Source organism: Pongo abelii, chromosome 9, assembly GCF_028885655.2.
Source record: "Pongo abelii isolate AG06213 chromosome 9, NHGRI_mPonAbe1-v2.0_pri, whole genome shotgun sequence".
NCBI lineage: Eukaryota > Metazoa > Chordata > Mammalia > Primates > Hominidae > Pongo > Pongo abelii.
The window spans coordinates 111,827,855-111,846,892 of record NC_071994.2 but is presented as its reverse complement, the minus strand read 5'-3'; the positions used below and the strand labels follow the sequence as shown (position 1 = coordinate 111,846,892).

The window sequence follows — 19,038 nt, the reverse complement described above, 5'->3', positions numbered from 1 at the left end:
TCAGACAAATGAGCATCTATACCAAACTATTTCAGCTGGCAACATTTGAGATCATCCTACCATTGTTTCACTTCATGGTAGCAAAAATTTGGGGTACAGTAGTCTTGACTTTAGAGTTCTTCCTTCTGTTTAAGTCAACTGAACATTATATAAGGTCCCTGAATGCAAATCACCAGGTATGGAAGAGATAGAAATTAAGAGTCATGTGGCTACATTATGAAATGTCAAGTAAAAGAAAAAAATACTAGCAAAATAGACCATTGGAATCCAGAGGTCAGTGGGTTGAAGAAGTAAAGGATGGCTTCAAAGAAGAGGCAAGATAAGCACTGAATCTTCAAAGATGTGAAATGCTGGAATGGGAAGAAAATAATCCAGGAAGGAATCCTTCACTGTTTAAGTGGAAACTGGGAAGAATGGTCTCGCAGGACAATAGGGTAGGGGCTAGCTTACAAAATCCAACTGCAAGGGTGAACTAAAGGGTAGCATGGAAGGTAAACCACTTGAAAAAAATACTAATTTGACCAAGGTTCACAGGAAGATGACTCAGAAGAACATTGAGAACCAATTATGAAGCTTATCCCCCCGAGCCAAGAATGAGGTAATAAGAATCTGGGGGCAGAATGGCAGTGCAAGTGGGAAGTGAAAATGGAACACTAAAAGCCACCACTAAATGTAGAAATGACAGGAATCAAAGCAAGCACAATCACACTGAGGCAAGTCAGAGGGGCTTAAGTACAGACTCCAGTGCTAGCACTTCACTAACTATGCAACATCAGGCAAGGAAGTAAGTGAACCTGTCAAAGCCTGTGTCTGAACTTGTAACATGACAACAACACTATGCAAGGCTGTGGTAAGAATTTAAATAAGTGAGATATGATAGTCAAAGTGCATGGTAAGTTATAAAAAAAATTGATAGATGTTAATCATTTTCCAGTACTTATTTTACAACTACATAGTCTAAGCTCCTAAAAGTCACTAAGTACCTAACACAGGCCCTGGCATCCGTTAGGTAATTGCTGCTGAAAGGAGAAAAAAAGACAAATGGGAAAAAGAGAGAAAGAGAAAAAGTGAAGAGACAAGAGGCAGAAAAATCCTAGCTCCCACACAGGAGAATCTTGATTTGGAACTTGGAATCTTTTTATAAGAGTATACTTAAAAGCTTCAAAGTTAGCTAATCTGTGTTTTAACACCAACAGTGAGTTCTTACAGTACTAAAAAAAGAAAAAGCTACTAAAAAAAAAAAAAAAAAGTAGGACTAAATCAATGTAAACAGGATCTGGAATCAACTCTAAGGTACAATGAATAATCCACGGGTATCATTCAAATCTTAATTAAAATTGACCTATGTTTACTGTTAAGAAAGCTTTAAAAGAACATTTGTTGAGTTAAAATGGAATCTACCCAGTCTCATTTCTAAAAAGGTTTAAACTGAAAAAGAAAAGAAAGCATATGCTTAGAGATTTCATTCTCACATTTAAGGAAATAAGCGTTCCAAAAATAAATTTTAATTTAATCATTTTAATTGTATGTTCATGCTCTTCTCTAACACTGTCTCCCCTAGAGGTCAACTTTCTGACCACCCAACAAGACAATTAGCCAAAACAAGGTTCTTCCCTATGGTGGGAGGTCAACCAGCCATCTATCTCTTACTGCCTTTGTGCCTGATCACTACACCTGCACTCTCTCCTGCACATGTCTTATTGCTTCATCACTCGTGGCACCTCTCCACTGCTAAGAAAATCTTGTTGTCCTTCACTGCATTGATCTCGTCAAACAGAAAAGGATTGTGACAAGGCAGCATTCCAGAAGGCCTTGCTTGCACCTGGCACTCAGTACCTCTCATCTCCATTTACGCCAAAGTCTAAAGGCAAACATTCATTTTATACTCCAAGTGTGTGCACACAATGAGTAGCCCAAAATTATTTACAATACTGTCAATTACACTGACATTACCCAATTACAGAAAGCAAACTACACACAAATAATGGTAGGCATGACAGCAGAGAAAGAAAATGTGACTTAGCATCACAAATAGGTTTAACTGCTAACTTCACCACTATGACCTTGGACAAGTCACTTAAAAGCCTTCCTTTCCTCCTCCAAAATTTTAATAGCTACCTTTCTTGTCACGAGGAAAAATGAGAACTTATGCAGAAAGTGTTCAATATATGGTAAAATGCCAAATAATTATGGTCTTAATTATAATGATATGATTATTAGACATATTCCATACAACCTACAATCTAATGGGTTCCTACTGGCTCCAAGTTTCAATTTGGTTCTTGTACAAATCTCCTTTTTCCAGAGAGACAAGAAAGGAAAAAAAGATAATCGAGATAAAGAGGATAAGTTATAAGTAACAAAGGCAGTTCACTTCTGTGTCTGGTATGGTGTCTACAAAGACAATTCTAAAACATGAGCAACAAAAATTTCAACAAAGTCAGCAGTGTCTGGAAAAGTGCTTAGTCTTCCCACAGGGAATATACTCATTTATATGTGCAAATGATAGTATTATTCCCATTTTATGTATGATTTGATTTTTCTATATCTAGTCTATCCTTAAAAATAGGTAATAAAGGAAAAAAGTAGCCTCCAGTGACTGATGGATGCATACAACACTAAAATATAAAATGCAAAAGTAAAGGATAAAATGGAAAGCCAGGATGGGTACAGTGACTTATACCTATAATCCCAGAACTTTGAGAGGCTGAGGCAGGAGGATGGTTTGAGTCCAGCAATTCAGGATCACTTCAGCCCATAAGGTCAAGGCTGCAGCGAGCCATGATGACACCATTGCACTCCAATCTGGGTGACAGAGAGAGACTCTGTCTCCAAAAAAAAAGGAAACCCAATCGAGATCATGGATGCAGGGTCACATTCAAAACCAATTGCTTAAAAACACAGAGAAGAATCAAAAGATACTAATATGAGTGAAAATAAGTATTAATTTTTAAAACTCAAAAGTAGGTAACAGGTGAAGTTAAGACTAGGTGAGGTAGTTCAAAAAAGGGCTGGGCACGGTGGCTTACACCTGTAATCCTAGCACTTTGAGAAGCTGAGGGAGGTGGATGACCTGAGGTCAGGAGTTTGAGACCAGCCTGGGCAACATGGTGAAACCCCATCTCTACTAAAAATACAAAAATTAGCTGGGTGTGGTGGCACATGCCTGTAATCTCAGCTACTCGGGAGGCTGAGGCAGGAGAATCACTTGAGCCTGGGAGGCGGAGGTTGCAGTGAGCCAAGATCAGCCACTGCACTCCAGCCTTGGTGACACAGCGAGACTCCATCTCAAAAAAAAAAAGAAAAGAAAAGGCAATTAGCCTTTCTATTTCAACTGGAGAACCACGAACTTCAACTCTACTGTTTGTGTACAGTACTAGGGAATGTACAGGAAGAAACAGCAAAACATTCCTTGTTTAGCATCAAAAATCCTATCAACTGCCCCAAAATGTTCCTCATATTCAACAGACATGACATAATACTTTAAATTTATTACAGTAAAAAAAAAAAAAAAAAATGCAGGTACATGTGTACTTTAAAGATGGAACTTCTTACAGTATAATGCAAATGTAGTCTTAGTAAACAGAATTTTACAACACTATAATTAGATACTACCACTTGCTATCTAAATTAAATTATAAAGCTCGGCCTACATAAGTATATCACTTAGAGTCAAGCAAGTTTTTTATGCTCACATTTATAGAAAGTTCAACAATACCTTTTGAACCACTGTAAGTCAATGAGGTGAACTTCACAAAATACAGGTTTTCCAAAAATAAACCCTACCTATGAGTTCTCTATAAGTCACAGCAAACAAAACCAAAGTGAAGGAATAAGAAATTCAGTTAATTCACTCCCTCATTCACAAAATATTTGTGAAATCTGCACTAGTCATTGTACCAGGCCCTGAACACACACTGATCAGTAAGACAATATTTTCCTTTTGTTTGATAGCCCTGGATTATGTTTTCCCAGGAAGACAGCTCTCTACCACTGAGACGTGTGTTAGGAGAGCACAAGTTGTCACTTTTCTATGAGCCTTTCAGTCACAAGGGAAAACCTGTCTAGGTCCTAGTGGTTGAGAAATCTCTAAGAGGTGAAGCTGAACCCAGAGCTACACATACAGCTAATCTTATCAAAATGTTTAGAAGTAAAGCAATCTGAAGGAAATTCAGGACCACAGAATTTACTGGCTGAAATACATCCTACTGTTCATACCAAGAATAAGAATGGAGAAGGACTATTGTTTTCCTGGTAAAATTATAATGGAGGCAGAAGAGCATCAGCCATGGAAGACAAGCTTTTACTCTGAGTTGCCAAAGTGGAACTTCATGCCCAATTGAATTGATCCATTAGAACTAACGGATCCAGAATCTAGATCTTAAAATCCACCATCAGACAAAACTGTGATTGACAAGGGAAAGAAACAAACTTTAGAAGAATGTTTCCAGATGCTCAAAATGATTCATCAGCTTACTAGTAGTTGGGAAGGTATTCTAATGGTCACAAGAGATATCATTAAAGAATTTGCAGACCAAATCTCCTCTCTGGTATACATTAATGATGTGCATTGTGTTGTTTGTTTTAGAGACAGGGTCTCTCTCTGTTGCTCAGGCTGGAGTGTTGTGACTCAATTGTGGCTTGCTGTAGCCCTGGACTTCTGGGCTCAAGTGGTCCTCCCACCTCGGGGAGATTACAGGTGTGGGCCACTATGCCTGGCCTGATGTATAGTATTAAAAAGTGAGTTACTCTTAAGTGCAAAGTAGAAAATCCAGTCAGGCATTATATGTTTAATGGAGGAAAAAAAAAAGGCCTGCAACAATTTCTTTTGTTCTTCCTTGTTTTGTTTTTTTCACTCTGAGAAAAGGATATTTGCTCAGTCGAGCTGCACTGTCACAAGCAGAGGCTGATTATTGCTCCCTGCATCAAAGGCACTTGTGAGACGATGCCACTGAGTGGATGCAGAATCATATTTTATGGTAGTTACTCAAATGTGGCTTATTCAATCACTCCTCAGGGACTGATAGTTTATCAGGCCAGGAGCAAGCTGTGATGTGGTAAAACCTCTCTGGATGGAGATGAGCAGATCTGAGGAATTTGTGACCCTCCTTCAATAAGAGCGGCATAAGGAGGTATTATGTAGTGTCACTGGGGCCCTCTTAGAACCCTGTCTATAACCCAAAGAGACCTAGGTCATCTTATGCCCTAGTATGTGTAAGCTCGGTAATCATTTGGGGGTAAAATTTTTGAAACAATTATTGTAAAGTAATTGTTTACATGAGATAAGGAGAAGATCCCTATCTTGCATTTTTGAACTGTAGAATCAGTTCCATGTTATGCTGGTGAGAGTAGTGAAAGTGAAGGAGAGAACAAACCTGCCAATTAGTAGAACTCTTTAAACGGAGATTCAAAAAAAGGATATTAACCTAAGTATCCAACAGCAGGGGATGGTTAAATAAAGGTTAATGGCATATTAGGCAACCATTAAAAATATTTGCGAAGACACTTTAATGACATGGGGAAATATATATACCTAGGAGCATCTCATTTATTTAAAAATGGGTATATGAGTAGGGCACAGTGGCTTACTGCCTGTCATCTCAGCACTTTGGTAGGCCAAGGTGAGAGGATCACTTGAGGCCAAGAGTTTGAGACCATCCTGGGGAACACAGAAAGATCCCACCTTCCTACCTCTACAAAAAAAATTTTAAAAATTACCCAGGCATGGTAGCATATACCTATAGTCCTAGCTACTCAGGAGGCTAGGGCAGAAGAATCGCTTTGGCCTGGGAGTTTGGGGGTACAGTGAGCCACGATCATGCCACTGCCTTCCAGCCTGTGTGACACAGTGAGACCCTATTTCTTTAAAAAAAAAAAAAAAAAAAAAAAAAAAGAACAAATGTGTATATGTATACTTAAAAAAACAAAGACGGTTGTTATCTCTAGGTGGTGAAATTACAGGTTATTTTTATTTGTAATTTTCTGTGTTTTACTAGAGATTTTCCACAAAAGTAAGCATTTTATAATCTGGGTAAAAGGGTATTTTACAGGAAATTTTTCTCGAAACCACTCTTGCAGAGTCCCCCGCCCTGCCCCTCGAGAACAGAGCACTCAACCTTGGAAGAACATCATCTCTGGTGCCCTGGATATGAGAAACACTAAGTCTGAGCAGGACTGAAAGGCAAGGAATCTAAGTTAGGAAAAGGGCTTGTTGTTGTTGTTTTTTTAGAATGACCATTTAAATTTTTACAGCAATTTGCCAAAGTAATTTCATGTCTGTTGAATTTTAAAATAATTTTCAAATGGGCTTGTATACTGTGTGTGCTTGCTGGGTTTTTTTTTCTTTTTTCATTTTTCTGGGACTTTTTTCCCCCCAACTTAAGAAAATTTGCGTTTACTAAAATGTACCCACAAGGGTCATGTTTTCACTCATCTTTAACCATGCCCTTGTCACAGCATAAAATGAAAATGTAGTTGTTCAAATAGGAACGCTAAAGTTGAAGGATGAAATAGTTGATGATCTCTTCACATGTATTTTCTATGTGTCCTTTCTAGGGATGACTAAAAAGACTTAATGTGAATCTATACTTGGAAGTATAAAATGGTCCAAACAAGAAAACTTAGACACTGACGTTAGGTAAGGAGATTGTACCTTAGTAGTTAACATTTAAAAAAAAAAAACAGAATGTGAATTTTTACTGTTTTGATCGTGGGTGTAATGGATTTTTTTAAATTAGCTATTAACTGATTTCTAAAATAGAAAATAAAATCAAGAACCCTCCTGTTTAAAGTGAGAATACAATTCTGAATTTATTCATATGGCAATAAAATTCTGAGTATTTTTACTTGAGTGAAAAAAAGACAATATTTCAAGGAATTTGGAATAAAGCAGAGAAGGCAGGGAAATGAACAACTGTGTGTGACAAGGGACACAAAGCAAAGTTAAAAGCCAGAGACAATAACTTTACTGTTTGAGGACATCTTATGAATCAACAGGAAAGAGACTAATATCATAACAGGGAAAAATATGTATAAGCAATATATACACAAATTAAGAAAGAAATCATAACTTTCTAAATAACTGTTAATATTGATATAAATTATTAATATTCATATTGGAATCAAAAAGAGATTCAAACAATACAGACGCTAGTAGGACAACGATCAACATGACCTCTATGCTGGCAAAACATATAAAAAGCTTTCAAAATGTGTCATATTCCCAGTCAAGTCATCACAAAAAAAGAAAACTGCAAACCAATATCCCTCACAACAACAGAAAGATCCTTAACAAAAATATTAGCAAATAGAATCCTATAATATAAAGAAATCTTGCTTAAATGGAGTTTTTCAAAGGAATTTAAATTTGATTCAACATGTAGCAGGGGGAAATCAATATACCATAATCAACAGGCTAAAAACCACCACGTCATCACCTTAATGTTTACAGAAAAAACATCTGACACAAGTCACAATTCATTTTATCATAAAAACACTAAGCCAGCTAGGAATAGATGGAAGCTTCTCAAACTCATAGGCATTTACAAAAAAAAACCTACAGCTAACATCAGATGTAATGGTAAAAGACTGAACGCTTTCCCCTCACTAAGATCAGGAACAACACAGCAATATCTACTCTCACCACTTCTATTCTACTGATCCTACTCGGTATAATCAAGCAAAAGAAAAAGAAAGAAAAAAGAAATTTAAGGCCCACAGATGACAAAGGAAGAAATGAAACCATCTTTATTCACAAACCTCATAATCAGCTACAGAAGAAAATCCCAAGAAACTCCCAAAAAGCCACAAGAACTACTAGGTCAGTGTAGAATGATCAGTCTACAAAAACAAACTATTTCTATATACTGTCAACAAATAATTGGAAATTGAAATTTTAAAAATACCATTTATGACAGCATTAAAAAATTTCAAATAGTAAGAGATGACTCTAACAAAATATGTGTACATTACATGTGCTTAAAGTTATAAAGCAATGATAAAAAGACACTAAAGAAGGCCTAAATAAAAAGGTATTGTTATGATGTCAATTCTCTCCAGTTAGATTTACAGATTCAATGCAACCTCAGTGAAGTCATCAGCAAGCTTTTTATTTGAAGTAACTAGCTGATTCAAAAACTTACATGAAAATGCCATGGTCCAAAAATAACCAAAGCAATTTTAAGAAAATATATATCAGTTGACAGATTCACAGATCTGATTTAAGACTTAGTATAAAACTACACTAATCAAGATTGGTGTTATTGGTGAAAGGACAAACATATCTTTGAAAGTCAACTGACTTTCAAAGAGTCAAGGTAATTCAACGGAAAAAGCATAGTTTCTTCCAAACAAATGGTACTGGATCAACTGGATACCCATATGCAAAAAAAAGTGTACCTTGACCCTTACTTAGCATTATATACAAAAATTAAGGTGAAGAGGATCCTAGCCCAAATTGTAAGTGCTAAAACTATAAAACCTCTAGACGAAAACATAGGAGAAAATCTGTGACTCTGGGTCAATCACAGATTTATCAGATATGACACATATATAAATTACCTAAAATGTGATAAATCAGACTTCAAAATTTAAGATACCTGCTCTTTGCCAGACACTCAAAATAAAAACAAGCCATAGATTGGGAGAAAGTATTAGCAAAATATATCTGATTAAGGATATGTATTCAGAATATATAAAGAACTCTTAGAACTTACTAAGGCAACACAATTTCAAAAGAGAGACAAAAGACTTGAAGACATTTCACCAAAGAAGATATATGAATGGCAAATAAGCACATGTAGAGATGTTCAGTCATTAGGGAAATGCAAATTAAAACTGCAGTAAGGTATCACTACATGCCTACTGGAATGGCTAAAATTAAAAGACTGACAATACCATGTGCTGCCACGATGGGATGCAACTCAAACTCTATACACTGCCGGCAAGAACATAAATTGGAAGAGCTGATTTGGAAAACAACTGAGGAGTTTCTCAAAGTTAAATATACACTTAACATATGTTCCCAGTAACCCTATTCCTAGAAAATAACCCCACTCGTTTCCCCAAGAAATGAGAAAATTATCTACATAAAAATGTATATGTTTATAATGACTTTTGTCATAATCACCAAAAAATGGAAACAACCAATGCCAATTTGAAGCTTAAGAAAACCTACATCCATCCAATGAAATACTTACTCAGCAATTAAAAGGAACAAACTACTGATGCATGCAATAACATTAAGCTAAATGAAAGAAGCTAGACACAAAAGGCTAAATACTGTATTACCCTATTTATATATCATTCTGAAAAATGCAACACTACAGGGGTAGAAATCAGATCAGTGGTTGCCAGAGGTTGAGTGAAGGGTAAAGTAATTGCAAAGGGAATAAGAAATGTTTTGGGGTGATGACTCTGTTCTATTCTTAACTGTGGTAATTACACAACACCATACATTTGCCAAAACTCAAATTGTATATATTAAAGAGTTGGGTTGATTTAGATAACTGACATACAGTAAAACTTTTTTAAAAGTTTAAAAAGTTGTTTTGCTACATACATTTTTCAAATGCCAGATGAGCTATTAGTACTTAGACACATGTCCTACTTATGTGAACAATTCATGGTATTATAAAACTATATCATTCCTTCTCATCTTAATTTGATGCTTTGGTTATGTTCATGATTCTTAGAAAGTGATATACATAATAGTTAATACAGTGGCTAAATTATTTAAAATGAAAATCTAACTTCTTGTATTTACTTCACTGATAAAATGAGTCTTAACTACAGACTTAAAATGATCTAATTTGAAGCAGGATGAGACAGTACAGGATTATTGGACAAGAGCATAAACATTAAAGTCAAAACACCTATGTCCAAATTCCAGCTTTGCCATTTACTACTTGTGTGCCTCACTACAGTACTATACTGCTTCTGTGCCAGTTATTTTTTTTCCGTCACCTGTATAATGAGATAGTAGTAACGACCTTTATTTCAAGCACTAAATGAGATAATGTTCAGAACATGACTAACACATAACACATATTAAGTGTTCCATAAGTACACTTTCTAGGTTGTTTTTTAATTTTTAGTTACTTAAAGAAACACTCTTCTAAGTTTCACAGTCAAAATCTATTATGTATTTCCTACTGTGAGTCTTGAAATTTTATTCAACATTGCATAAAGAGTAAGAATCAAGCTTCATTTTTTATTCAATTCCCTTTTAAAAAGATGATCAAGAATAAAGGCATAGAAAGTAGGAAGGGGAATAAGGGAAAAGGGGAAACACATTTACTGTGCACCTACAAAAGCATCCTAGAAAACAAGTGCTTTATCTAAATGGTTTATTTCTTTTGTTCCTCCTAGAAGATGGCTACAGAGAACAAAGGATTTACATGAAAACTTTTCATAAACATTCATAAGTAGCCTTTAAAAAAGAACTGTTCAATTTCTATTTAAGATACTGGCTTGGTTCCCATAAACAAATGTCGCATTAAGAGTAAAACTTATATTTAAATAATTACAACTGTTCCTTATAATTTAATCAATCAGAAAGCAGTATCTTAAGAATTTTAATGAAGGATCCTCATGCCATAAACCAAGAAACTTCATTGCCTTCCTTTGAGACATAATCAGGACTTTGGAAACTTTTAAAACACAGCATCAGAAAACCAGTAAATAAGATTAAAGTTGCTAACCTCTTAGAGCTCCCAAAGTTATGAAAAATATGAAAATTCATTGGCGCTTATTCTATGTTTAAGTATGGGGGAAAGGAGGAAGAGTTCATTGCAAAGAAACCCAGTCTAAGTTTCTCTTAGTTTTCACTTTCCCTCAGACCCCAAAAGGCAACAATAAGCACATAGTAAGACAATGTAATAGAAGACCCTCCACGGGGAGTAAACTTACCTGTAATGTTTTCTCCTCTTTAAGGTCCAATCCAAACACATTGTGCCGCTTCACCTTCAAGAAATCAGCGTCTTCTTCCTCCTCATCTCTGTCCAAGAACTGTGTAGGAACTTCCTTGATCTTCTGTGCCTCACTGGTGTTAGGAAGAGATGGAGCTTGAGATCCTTTTGCTTTTGCCAGTTTCTCTTCCACTTCTTCTTCATCGTCTTCCTCTTCTTCCTGTTCTTCGTCACCAGTATCATTATCCTGTCTGTGCTCTGTCCCTTCGAGTCTTTTTCCACCTTTTTGAAGGATGGACATTTTCTCATTGAAGTAGGCTCTAAATTCTTCCACTTCGTCATTGGTGAGGGAGGGAGCCCTTGGCTCAATTACTTTATCGGCTTGGCTCATTACCAATTCTTTGGTGGGTTGTTTCTGCATTTTCTGAAGAAATCTTATGCGTGGTGCCACAGCAAGACCAAGAGACCTTAAATATGGAAAAATGTGAAAACAGTCATCTCAACACTGATGATATGTTTATAGGCGTCATAGAAGAGTTTCTCAAGAGCAGAGATTCCTAGAGCTTTTTTAAAGAAAATGTTCCTGTGAGATACAACTCAGTACTAACAGATTAGTTGATCCAAAAAGTAAGGCAAAATACACTCAACACCTGTCAGAAAACATTTTAGACACTGTTTTTTCTTTAAGAGGGTAACATGGAATAAGATAAAGAGCACTGGACCAGAAACAAGATAACAGTTCAAGTACTAGACCTGCCAATTTCCAATTCAACTCTCTCAGCTTCAGCTTCCTTATAACATGGGGATAACAGTACCTGCCAGGCCTAACTCACAGTTGCTGTAAGGATCCAATCAACTAACTACATGACAGTACCTCATAAAATGTTAAGTACTAAATAAACCAGAGAAGACATGACCATGAAAGGACAAAACAGTTCTCTACAGAGAAAGAACTGGAATGTGGTCCCCATCTCCCTTCCTGAAAGAGAATATGGCACAATCATTGCTATAAAAATGGATTTTATAAACCAAACACCAAAAAAAGAAATTAAAAAATATTGTTTTCTCCATCAATGATCAATATTCAATTTATTATCATGTCTTTCCCAGTTTGGATCAAAGCTAACAGCTTCATTAAGTTCTCACTGATCGACGGGAAATAAAATCTTAGATTTTATCAAGGATTGCTCTGAATAAACAGTAACATCATAACATGGACCCACTGCTCTTTTCCTGTCTGACATGGTTCAAATAAACTGAGAGATGTAATGCTGAGAAGCATGGATTCAGAAATAAGACTGCTAGGGTTCAAAATCTGGCTGCCACTTACCAGCTGTGAGATCTTATGAATATGATTTAACCGGAGCTTTCCCATTTGCAAAACGGGATGCTAAGAGTACCTACCTCACAGGGTTGTTGTAAGAATAAATTAGTTGACAGATGTAATGCTGTTAAAACTAGTGCCTGGCACATAGGCAACTAATGAGAACTTGATGTCATCACCATCACCACTGTTAGGGTTAGGATCACAAACTCATCCAGAGAATTTCACTCAATGTATTGCACTTACATTTTTATGTTTCTCTCAGCTACCAAAACTGAGTTTCTTGAAGGCAGCAGTACATCTTATACATCTACAATTTAACATCTAGTACAATGACCTGCACATATTAGGTATTCAAAACATGTTTCTTTAGTAAAATTTTAAAACCTTTAATATATCTTACATACACAGCACTGCTTTAGGTATCAAAGGCTTCTAAAGGAAATTACATACCTCAAGGAAACAACACAACTAAATATCTAAAAAAATTAAAATGCCAAACTCAACTATACTAAAATTTGTTCTCAAAGTTCATTTTCTGCCTTCTCTAAGCATCACAAAAAGCAAAAGTCATCAACTACCAATAGATAAAATTTACTGGAATCTATTGCAACAAATGGTCCCCTAAATATGGCCTGCAGTGTTAAAGACCTGTGCCTTTCCTATCTGCTAATATCAAGGTAGGTCAAATCAGAAAACCATGATAAAAATTCACAGGGAGCCAAAAGTCAGCTAATAACCTAAGCCATGGATCATATTCAGAAATAATAAAACTAGGAACTGGTATATAAACATATGAGCAAACAACAACATGTTATCCATGGCATCTATCACTTAAATGGAAAGTTGGCAGCCCTACACTGCTATAAAGCAATTTAAAAGGTTCAAAAATGTAATAACTGACATATTACCTGTTATGGTAAACATACAATCTAACAAAGAATAGAAAACAGCAGCTCACTCAGATATATGTTGTAGTCAGACTCAGTTTAAAGGTAAAGGCACTCAAATTCCTAAGAGCAAGCCAAACATACAGACCTTGCCTTGTAATCACATATTTCACCATAGTCCAGGAAATTTCATGCTGATATTCAAAGTATGATTATCTCAAAGGTGCTTCTATAAGATTGTGCCAATGTTTTTACCACTCCCACAGGTAATAGCCCACTGAAGAATAAACATTCCTCCTTTATAGGTCAAAAGGTTAAACAAACAAAAAAAAAAAAACGGCCAGGTGCAGTGGCTCACACCTGTAATGCCAGCACTTTGGAAGGCTGAGGCAGGGGGAGGGGATCACTTGAGCCCAGGAGTTTGAAATCAGCCTGGGCAACATGGCGAAACCCTGTCTCTACAAAAAATACAAAAAAACTAGCCAGGCATGGTAGCATGCACCTGTAGTCCCAGCTACTCAGGAGGCTGAGATGGGAGGATCACCTAAGCCTGGGAGGTCAAGGATGCAGTGAGCCATGATCACATCACTACACTATGGCCTGGGTGACAGAGTAAGACCCTGTCTCCTCCCCCCCAAAAAAATCCCTCAAATACTAAGCCAAAACAAAACCAGCCATTCTGTTTCATACAATAGTAATCTCAGTTACTAAAAAGGAGCATCTTGCCATAGTAACTATGAGTACCTGTAGGAAACACCAAGACAGGAGGAATATTCAGGCAGTAAGCAATAGAGGAAAACAACGTAACATAAGAAGAATCAGCAAAGAGACTCACATCCAAAGCATAAAATGTCTATGGTAGTCCAGGTAAAGGTTTCAGAGAACGAGAAAACTATAGACACTTAAAGATTTCAAAGAACGCTTATTGGTTGCTCTCCATCTCCTTTAAGATCAAACTATAGGAAATGGCCAATGTCACTTTAAGGAATTTATACTTACAAATAACAAACTGCTCCCTGATAACAAGAACTGAACACTGAACTAATTTTCTGCCTAGCTAATTTCATCTTTTCCACTGAGAATCTTTAACAAACAGATTCTTTTAACGTAACGCAGAGTGGTTTAAACTAAGAATCTCAGAGAACCAGGTTTCAAACAAATTCTCTCTGGCCGGGTGTGGTGGCTTACGCCTGTAATCCTAACACTTCAGGAAGTTGAGGTGGGTGGATTGCCTGAGCACAGGAGTTTGAGACCAGCCTGGGCAACAGAGCAAGACCCCATCTCTAAATTAATTAATTAATTCCCTCTAACTTTGAGGATTCACTATTCCAACTATATTATGAATACTTACAGAGCATATTCAGGTATAGGTAACTTGCTCACATCAAATACTTCTTTATCCTTCATCAGATACACAGATCGTATATAGGAGACGAAACACTGTAAATTAAGAGGATGAAAAGTACAATATAATAGAAATTAAAAATGAGTTTAGACCAAAATATAAGAAAATTAGCCAATGGGATAAATTCAATAGTACTGAAAAACCACAAAATAGTTCAGTATATCTCCACTCCATGCACACATGAAAACCTACCTTTTAGAACTGTAATATTAGAAAAAAACTTTGCATTTGGTTTCAAGCCAACCTAACCCAGAATGTCTTCTTTCCAAAAGGCTACTCTAAAAGTTAGTATAATTCCATTACAATAAGGTACACCATGGGGAAAATACAGGCTTTGGAATAATATAGATTTGGAATCTATTCAGAGCTTAAATTCTTACTCACTGAGCAAATTTCTTGTTTCTCTACATGTCAGTATCTTCATCTATCAAAAAAGGGATACATTACCTTCTACTTAGAGTGTTATGAGAATAAAATTAGAAGAATGCATGTAGATACCTAGCATATCTTCTGGAATATAGTAACAATAAATGCTAGTTATTGATAATATTCTGTATTATTGTGTCAAAAGATAAGTTTTTCAATTAAATAAAATTTTACATATTGAGATTTAATAAAACCATTTCAGGAAAAACTATTGCTAAAGCTTTTCCTTTTTATGATTTCAAGTAATTCATCATTAACTTGGAATATTTGTTAAAAAAAAAAAAAAAAACTATCTTCATACTAGAGTTACACAAACCAGAATATAAACAGGGTCCTGATCCTTTATCAGTTTGTCAAATAAACAGATAACAAAACTCATCTAGGTAATTTTTTAAGTTGACTTTTGTAAAGTATATTTAGTTTCTGTTTGCATACTTCCTAAACTTCACGTTTTATCTAGCTTTACACTAATCCTTTCTACCCAACTAATCTCCAAACCATTTTCTGTCTCCATAGGCATAAAAAACAATGAATGGCACCAGTTTAAAAATAATTTTTTCCCCTACTATCATCCACAAGCAATCACCTCAGTTGCTTATCACTTTTGTTCTATCCAGATTATAATCAAAACCTAGAAAATCACTTCTATGAAACCAGATAGCTTGCTGCTGCTGGCAACACAGTTAGCCATTCTGCTAAACCATACGTGACAAACCAATAAATCACATCATTTATTTCAACGTACTTTTCTATAATCAGTGTTCTGGAAGGCTCATCCATTGTATGCACAAACCAGTGAAACAACATCTTTCCAATGTTTCATATTTTCTGATAGATAACTGAATGACCTCCTAGGCATGCAGTAAGTCATGACATACCAAAATTAATCTAATATTTTTAAATGTGTGTACTACTTCCAAAGCTCCTAGATTTTAACTGCAAGTCTGAAGGATGTTTGCTAGAAAAAAACATGTACACGTTTGCATGCCTATTCATTTTTAAGAAAAATGAATATTAACAATTTGTTCAAAGATCCTTTAATGAAAAGGTTCTCAGGTAAAGTGAGCTTATAGAAGTCCAACTTGGTATAGCTTACCATTTGATGCTCTCATATTTTGGAATTAATTTCTCCTGATATAACACAGTAGGTCTCAAGAAAGCTAGACCTGGATTTCAGTCTCAGGTCTTCCACTTAATAACTATGTTACCCTAGACAATTTTTTTTTTTTTTTTTTTTTTTTTTTTTGAGAAGGAACCTCACTCTGTAGGCCAGGCTGCAGTGCAATGGCACAATCTCGGCTCACTATAACCTCTGCTTCCAGGGTTCAAGCAATTCTCATGCCTCAGCCACCCAAGTAGCTGGGATTACAGGCATGCACCACCACACCCAGCTAATTTTTTTGTCATTGTTTTTAGTAGAGACAGGGTTTCACGCTGTTGGCCTGGTTGGTCTCAAACTCCTAGCCTCAAGTGATCCACCCATCTCAGCCTCCCAAAGTGCTGGGATTATAGGCATGAGCCACCACACCCAGCCATCCTAGACATTTTTTAATTTTCAAGCTAGCATTTACCCATTTGTACAGTCAAATCAATACCACCTACCTCACTGGTTGTTGGGAAGATTAGGTAACAATGCATGTAAAACAGTTTTGTCATAACTAAGTACCTGGCACACAGAAAGCACTTCAATTTCAGCCTCATCATTAATGTTATTCTAAGCATACCAATGATAATTTGCTAAAATATAAAATAAGTTAGCAAAAAATTTAAGATCTCTTCTTTAAATAAAACTTACTTCTGGCTGCGCGTGGTGGTTCACGCTTGTAATACCAGCACTTTGGGAGGCCAAGGCAAGCGGATCACTTGAGGCCAGGAGTTTTGAGACCAGCCTGGCCAACATGGTGAAACCCTATCTCTACTAAGAATACAAAAAATTAGCCAGGCGTGGTGGCGCATGCCTGTAACCCCAGCTACTCGGGAGGCTGAGGCAGGAGAATCACCTGAACCTGGGAGGCGGAGGTTGCAATGAGCCGAGATCACGGCCATTGCACTCCAGCCTGGGCAATAAAAGCAAAACTCCATATCAAAAACAAACAAACAAAAAAACTTACTTCTTTGCCAGGAATAACAGTTTCAAAACCATCACATAAAAGCCTAACTATTGAATGTTTTTCTGCTCAGGCTACCCTATCAACTTAGGGTGACCTTTCTATAACTCTTCTTTATATTCTTCCTCCCACCTCATCTATCTGCTGAAATAGAATCCAACCTCTGAATCCCTACTCTCTGGCTCATTGTTCATATGCTATGGGAGATGCAAAGATCTTGTAAATGCAATAAACGGCAGTAAAGGACAGGTGAAAATGATAGGAACTCAAATATCTGTTAATTCAAAGATTAGACAGATTGGAAAGCATAATGAAAAATAATTTCACATCTTTTACCAAAGAATCTACTGTGGAATATTCTAAAATCTTAAAAAAAAAAAGTTTAACTAAAATAGATTTCTCACCACAAGTATGTGAGGTAATACCTATGCTAGTTAGCTTCATTTAGCAATTACACAATGTATATTTGTTTCAAAACATGTTACATACCAGAAATATAATTTATCAATTAAGAAAAATAAAACTAAATATTGACTTCTTTATGTATTTGCTAATCAAGATCTTTAAGTCCAGAAAAATAATTGGGGAACATTAAGTCATAAACATAAGTTAAAATCTCATTCCTAAAGATAATTTGGCTGCAGTTCTATGCTTTCTAGAAATTTAATCTAATGTAGGAAGATATTAATCTCACAGTCAAGAAAGTACAATCAGGAGTTATAGCAATTTTACAAAAGAAATAAAAACTTAATAATGTTATCAAGTATTAGAAATCAGGCCACTGTGCATCCAAAAAATCACATTTGAGAGGATTTTCCATATGTCTTTGACAAAACTTAAGATGATTTTTCCCAATCCATATATATAAAAAATATTTTTCAAAATTTTAAAGAATAAGCTAGACTGGCCAGGCGTAGTGGCTCACGCCTGTAATCCCAGAACTTTGGGAGGCTGAGGAAATTCACCTGAGTCAGGAGTTCGAGACCACTCTGGGCAACATGGACAAACCCTGTCTCTACTACAATACAAAAAAATTAGCCAGGTGTGGTAGTGGCACACACCTGTAGTCCCAGCTACTCGGGAGGCTGAGGCACAAGAATCACTTGAGCCTGGGAGGCAGAGGTTGTAGTGAGCTGAGATCGTGCCACTGCACTCCAGCTAGGGCTACAAAGTGAGACTCCATCTCAAAAAAAAAAAAAAATAAGCTAGACTTATCTGTCAGCAAATTACACTGCTTGAATATCTGAAGCATAAACATGCAAGCTAGAAGTAGCAGAAAATGATAAACTTTACTGTTTTTCCAGTTGATGAAAGTATCCAATTGAAAAATGACTTACCCTTTGAGCTCTTTCTTTTAAATCTTGATCTTGAGCTAAAATAGATTCCAATTTTTTCTGGACATCTATAAGTTTTTCTGGATTGATTCTTTGTAACAAAAAGATAAAGGTTAAAATAAGATATCTCAAATTTGGAGACTAAAAATAGTAAGCAGCATTTTCCTATTTTCCTCAGTATTTTTAAATGTGTAACTATTTCTCATCTATGAATCAAATTAGACAGAAATTAAACTAGACATAAGTTTGACACTCTTACCTGCTATGAATAACACAGGAGAAAGAAATGACACTTCAGACACTTTCTCCAAACATCCCATGCTGAGTGAAATACTTGGATTAACACCACAGTTAGCATTGGCTACTTAACTCAACAGACAGAAAGTAGTCTCCCATGAGAGATCCATTCTATATGAAATGGAATAAATTAAATCTAATTTTTTTTTAAGAGGTCTCACCCTGCTCCCTCAGTGAGGCTGGAGTGTAGTGGTGCAATCATAGCTCACTGTAACCTTGAACTCCTGGACTCAAGTGACCCTCCCTCATCTCAGCTTCTCAAGGAGCTAGGACTACAGGCTTGCACCAACATGCCCGGCTAGTCTGTTGTTTGCTTTTTCTTTTGCAGAGACAGGGTCTCACTGTTT

At 36.1% G+C, this 19,038-nt stretch overlaps 1 protein-coding gene across 3 annotated transcripts in view; it reads right to left on the bottom strand.

Annotated features, from left to right (window-relative positions):
* Positions 1-19,038, bottom strand: part of DDX10 (DEAD-box helicase 10) — a 282,375-nt gene that overhangs the window by 214,218 nt on the left and 49,119 nt on the right. For all 3 annotated transcript variants that reach the window (XR_008510930.2, XM_054523817.2, NM_001133335.2), the window contains 3 exon segments: positions 18,398-18,485; positions 14,473-14,561; positions 10,909-11,374 (listed from right to left, as the gene is read on the bottom strand). Coding sequence is in view for 2 of the 3 variants with exons in the window: in XM_054523817.2 (XP_054379792.1) it covers positions 10,909-11,374; positions 14,473-14,561; positions 18,398-18,485 (643 nt within the window). In the remaining variant the exon portion in view is untranslated.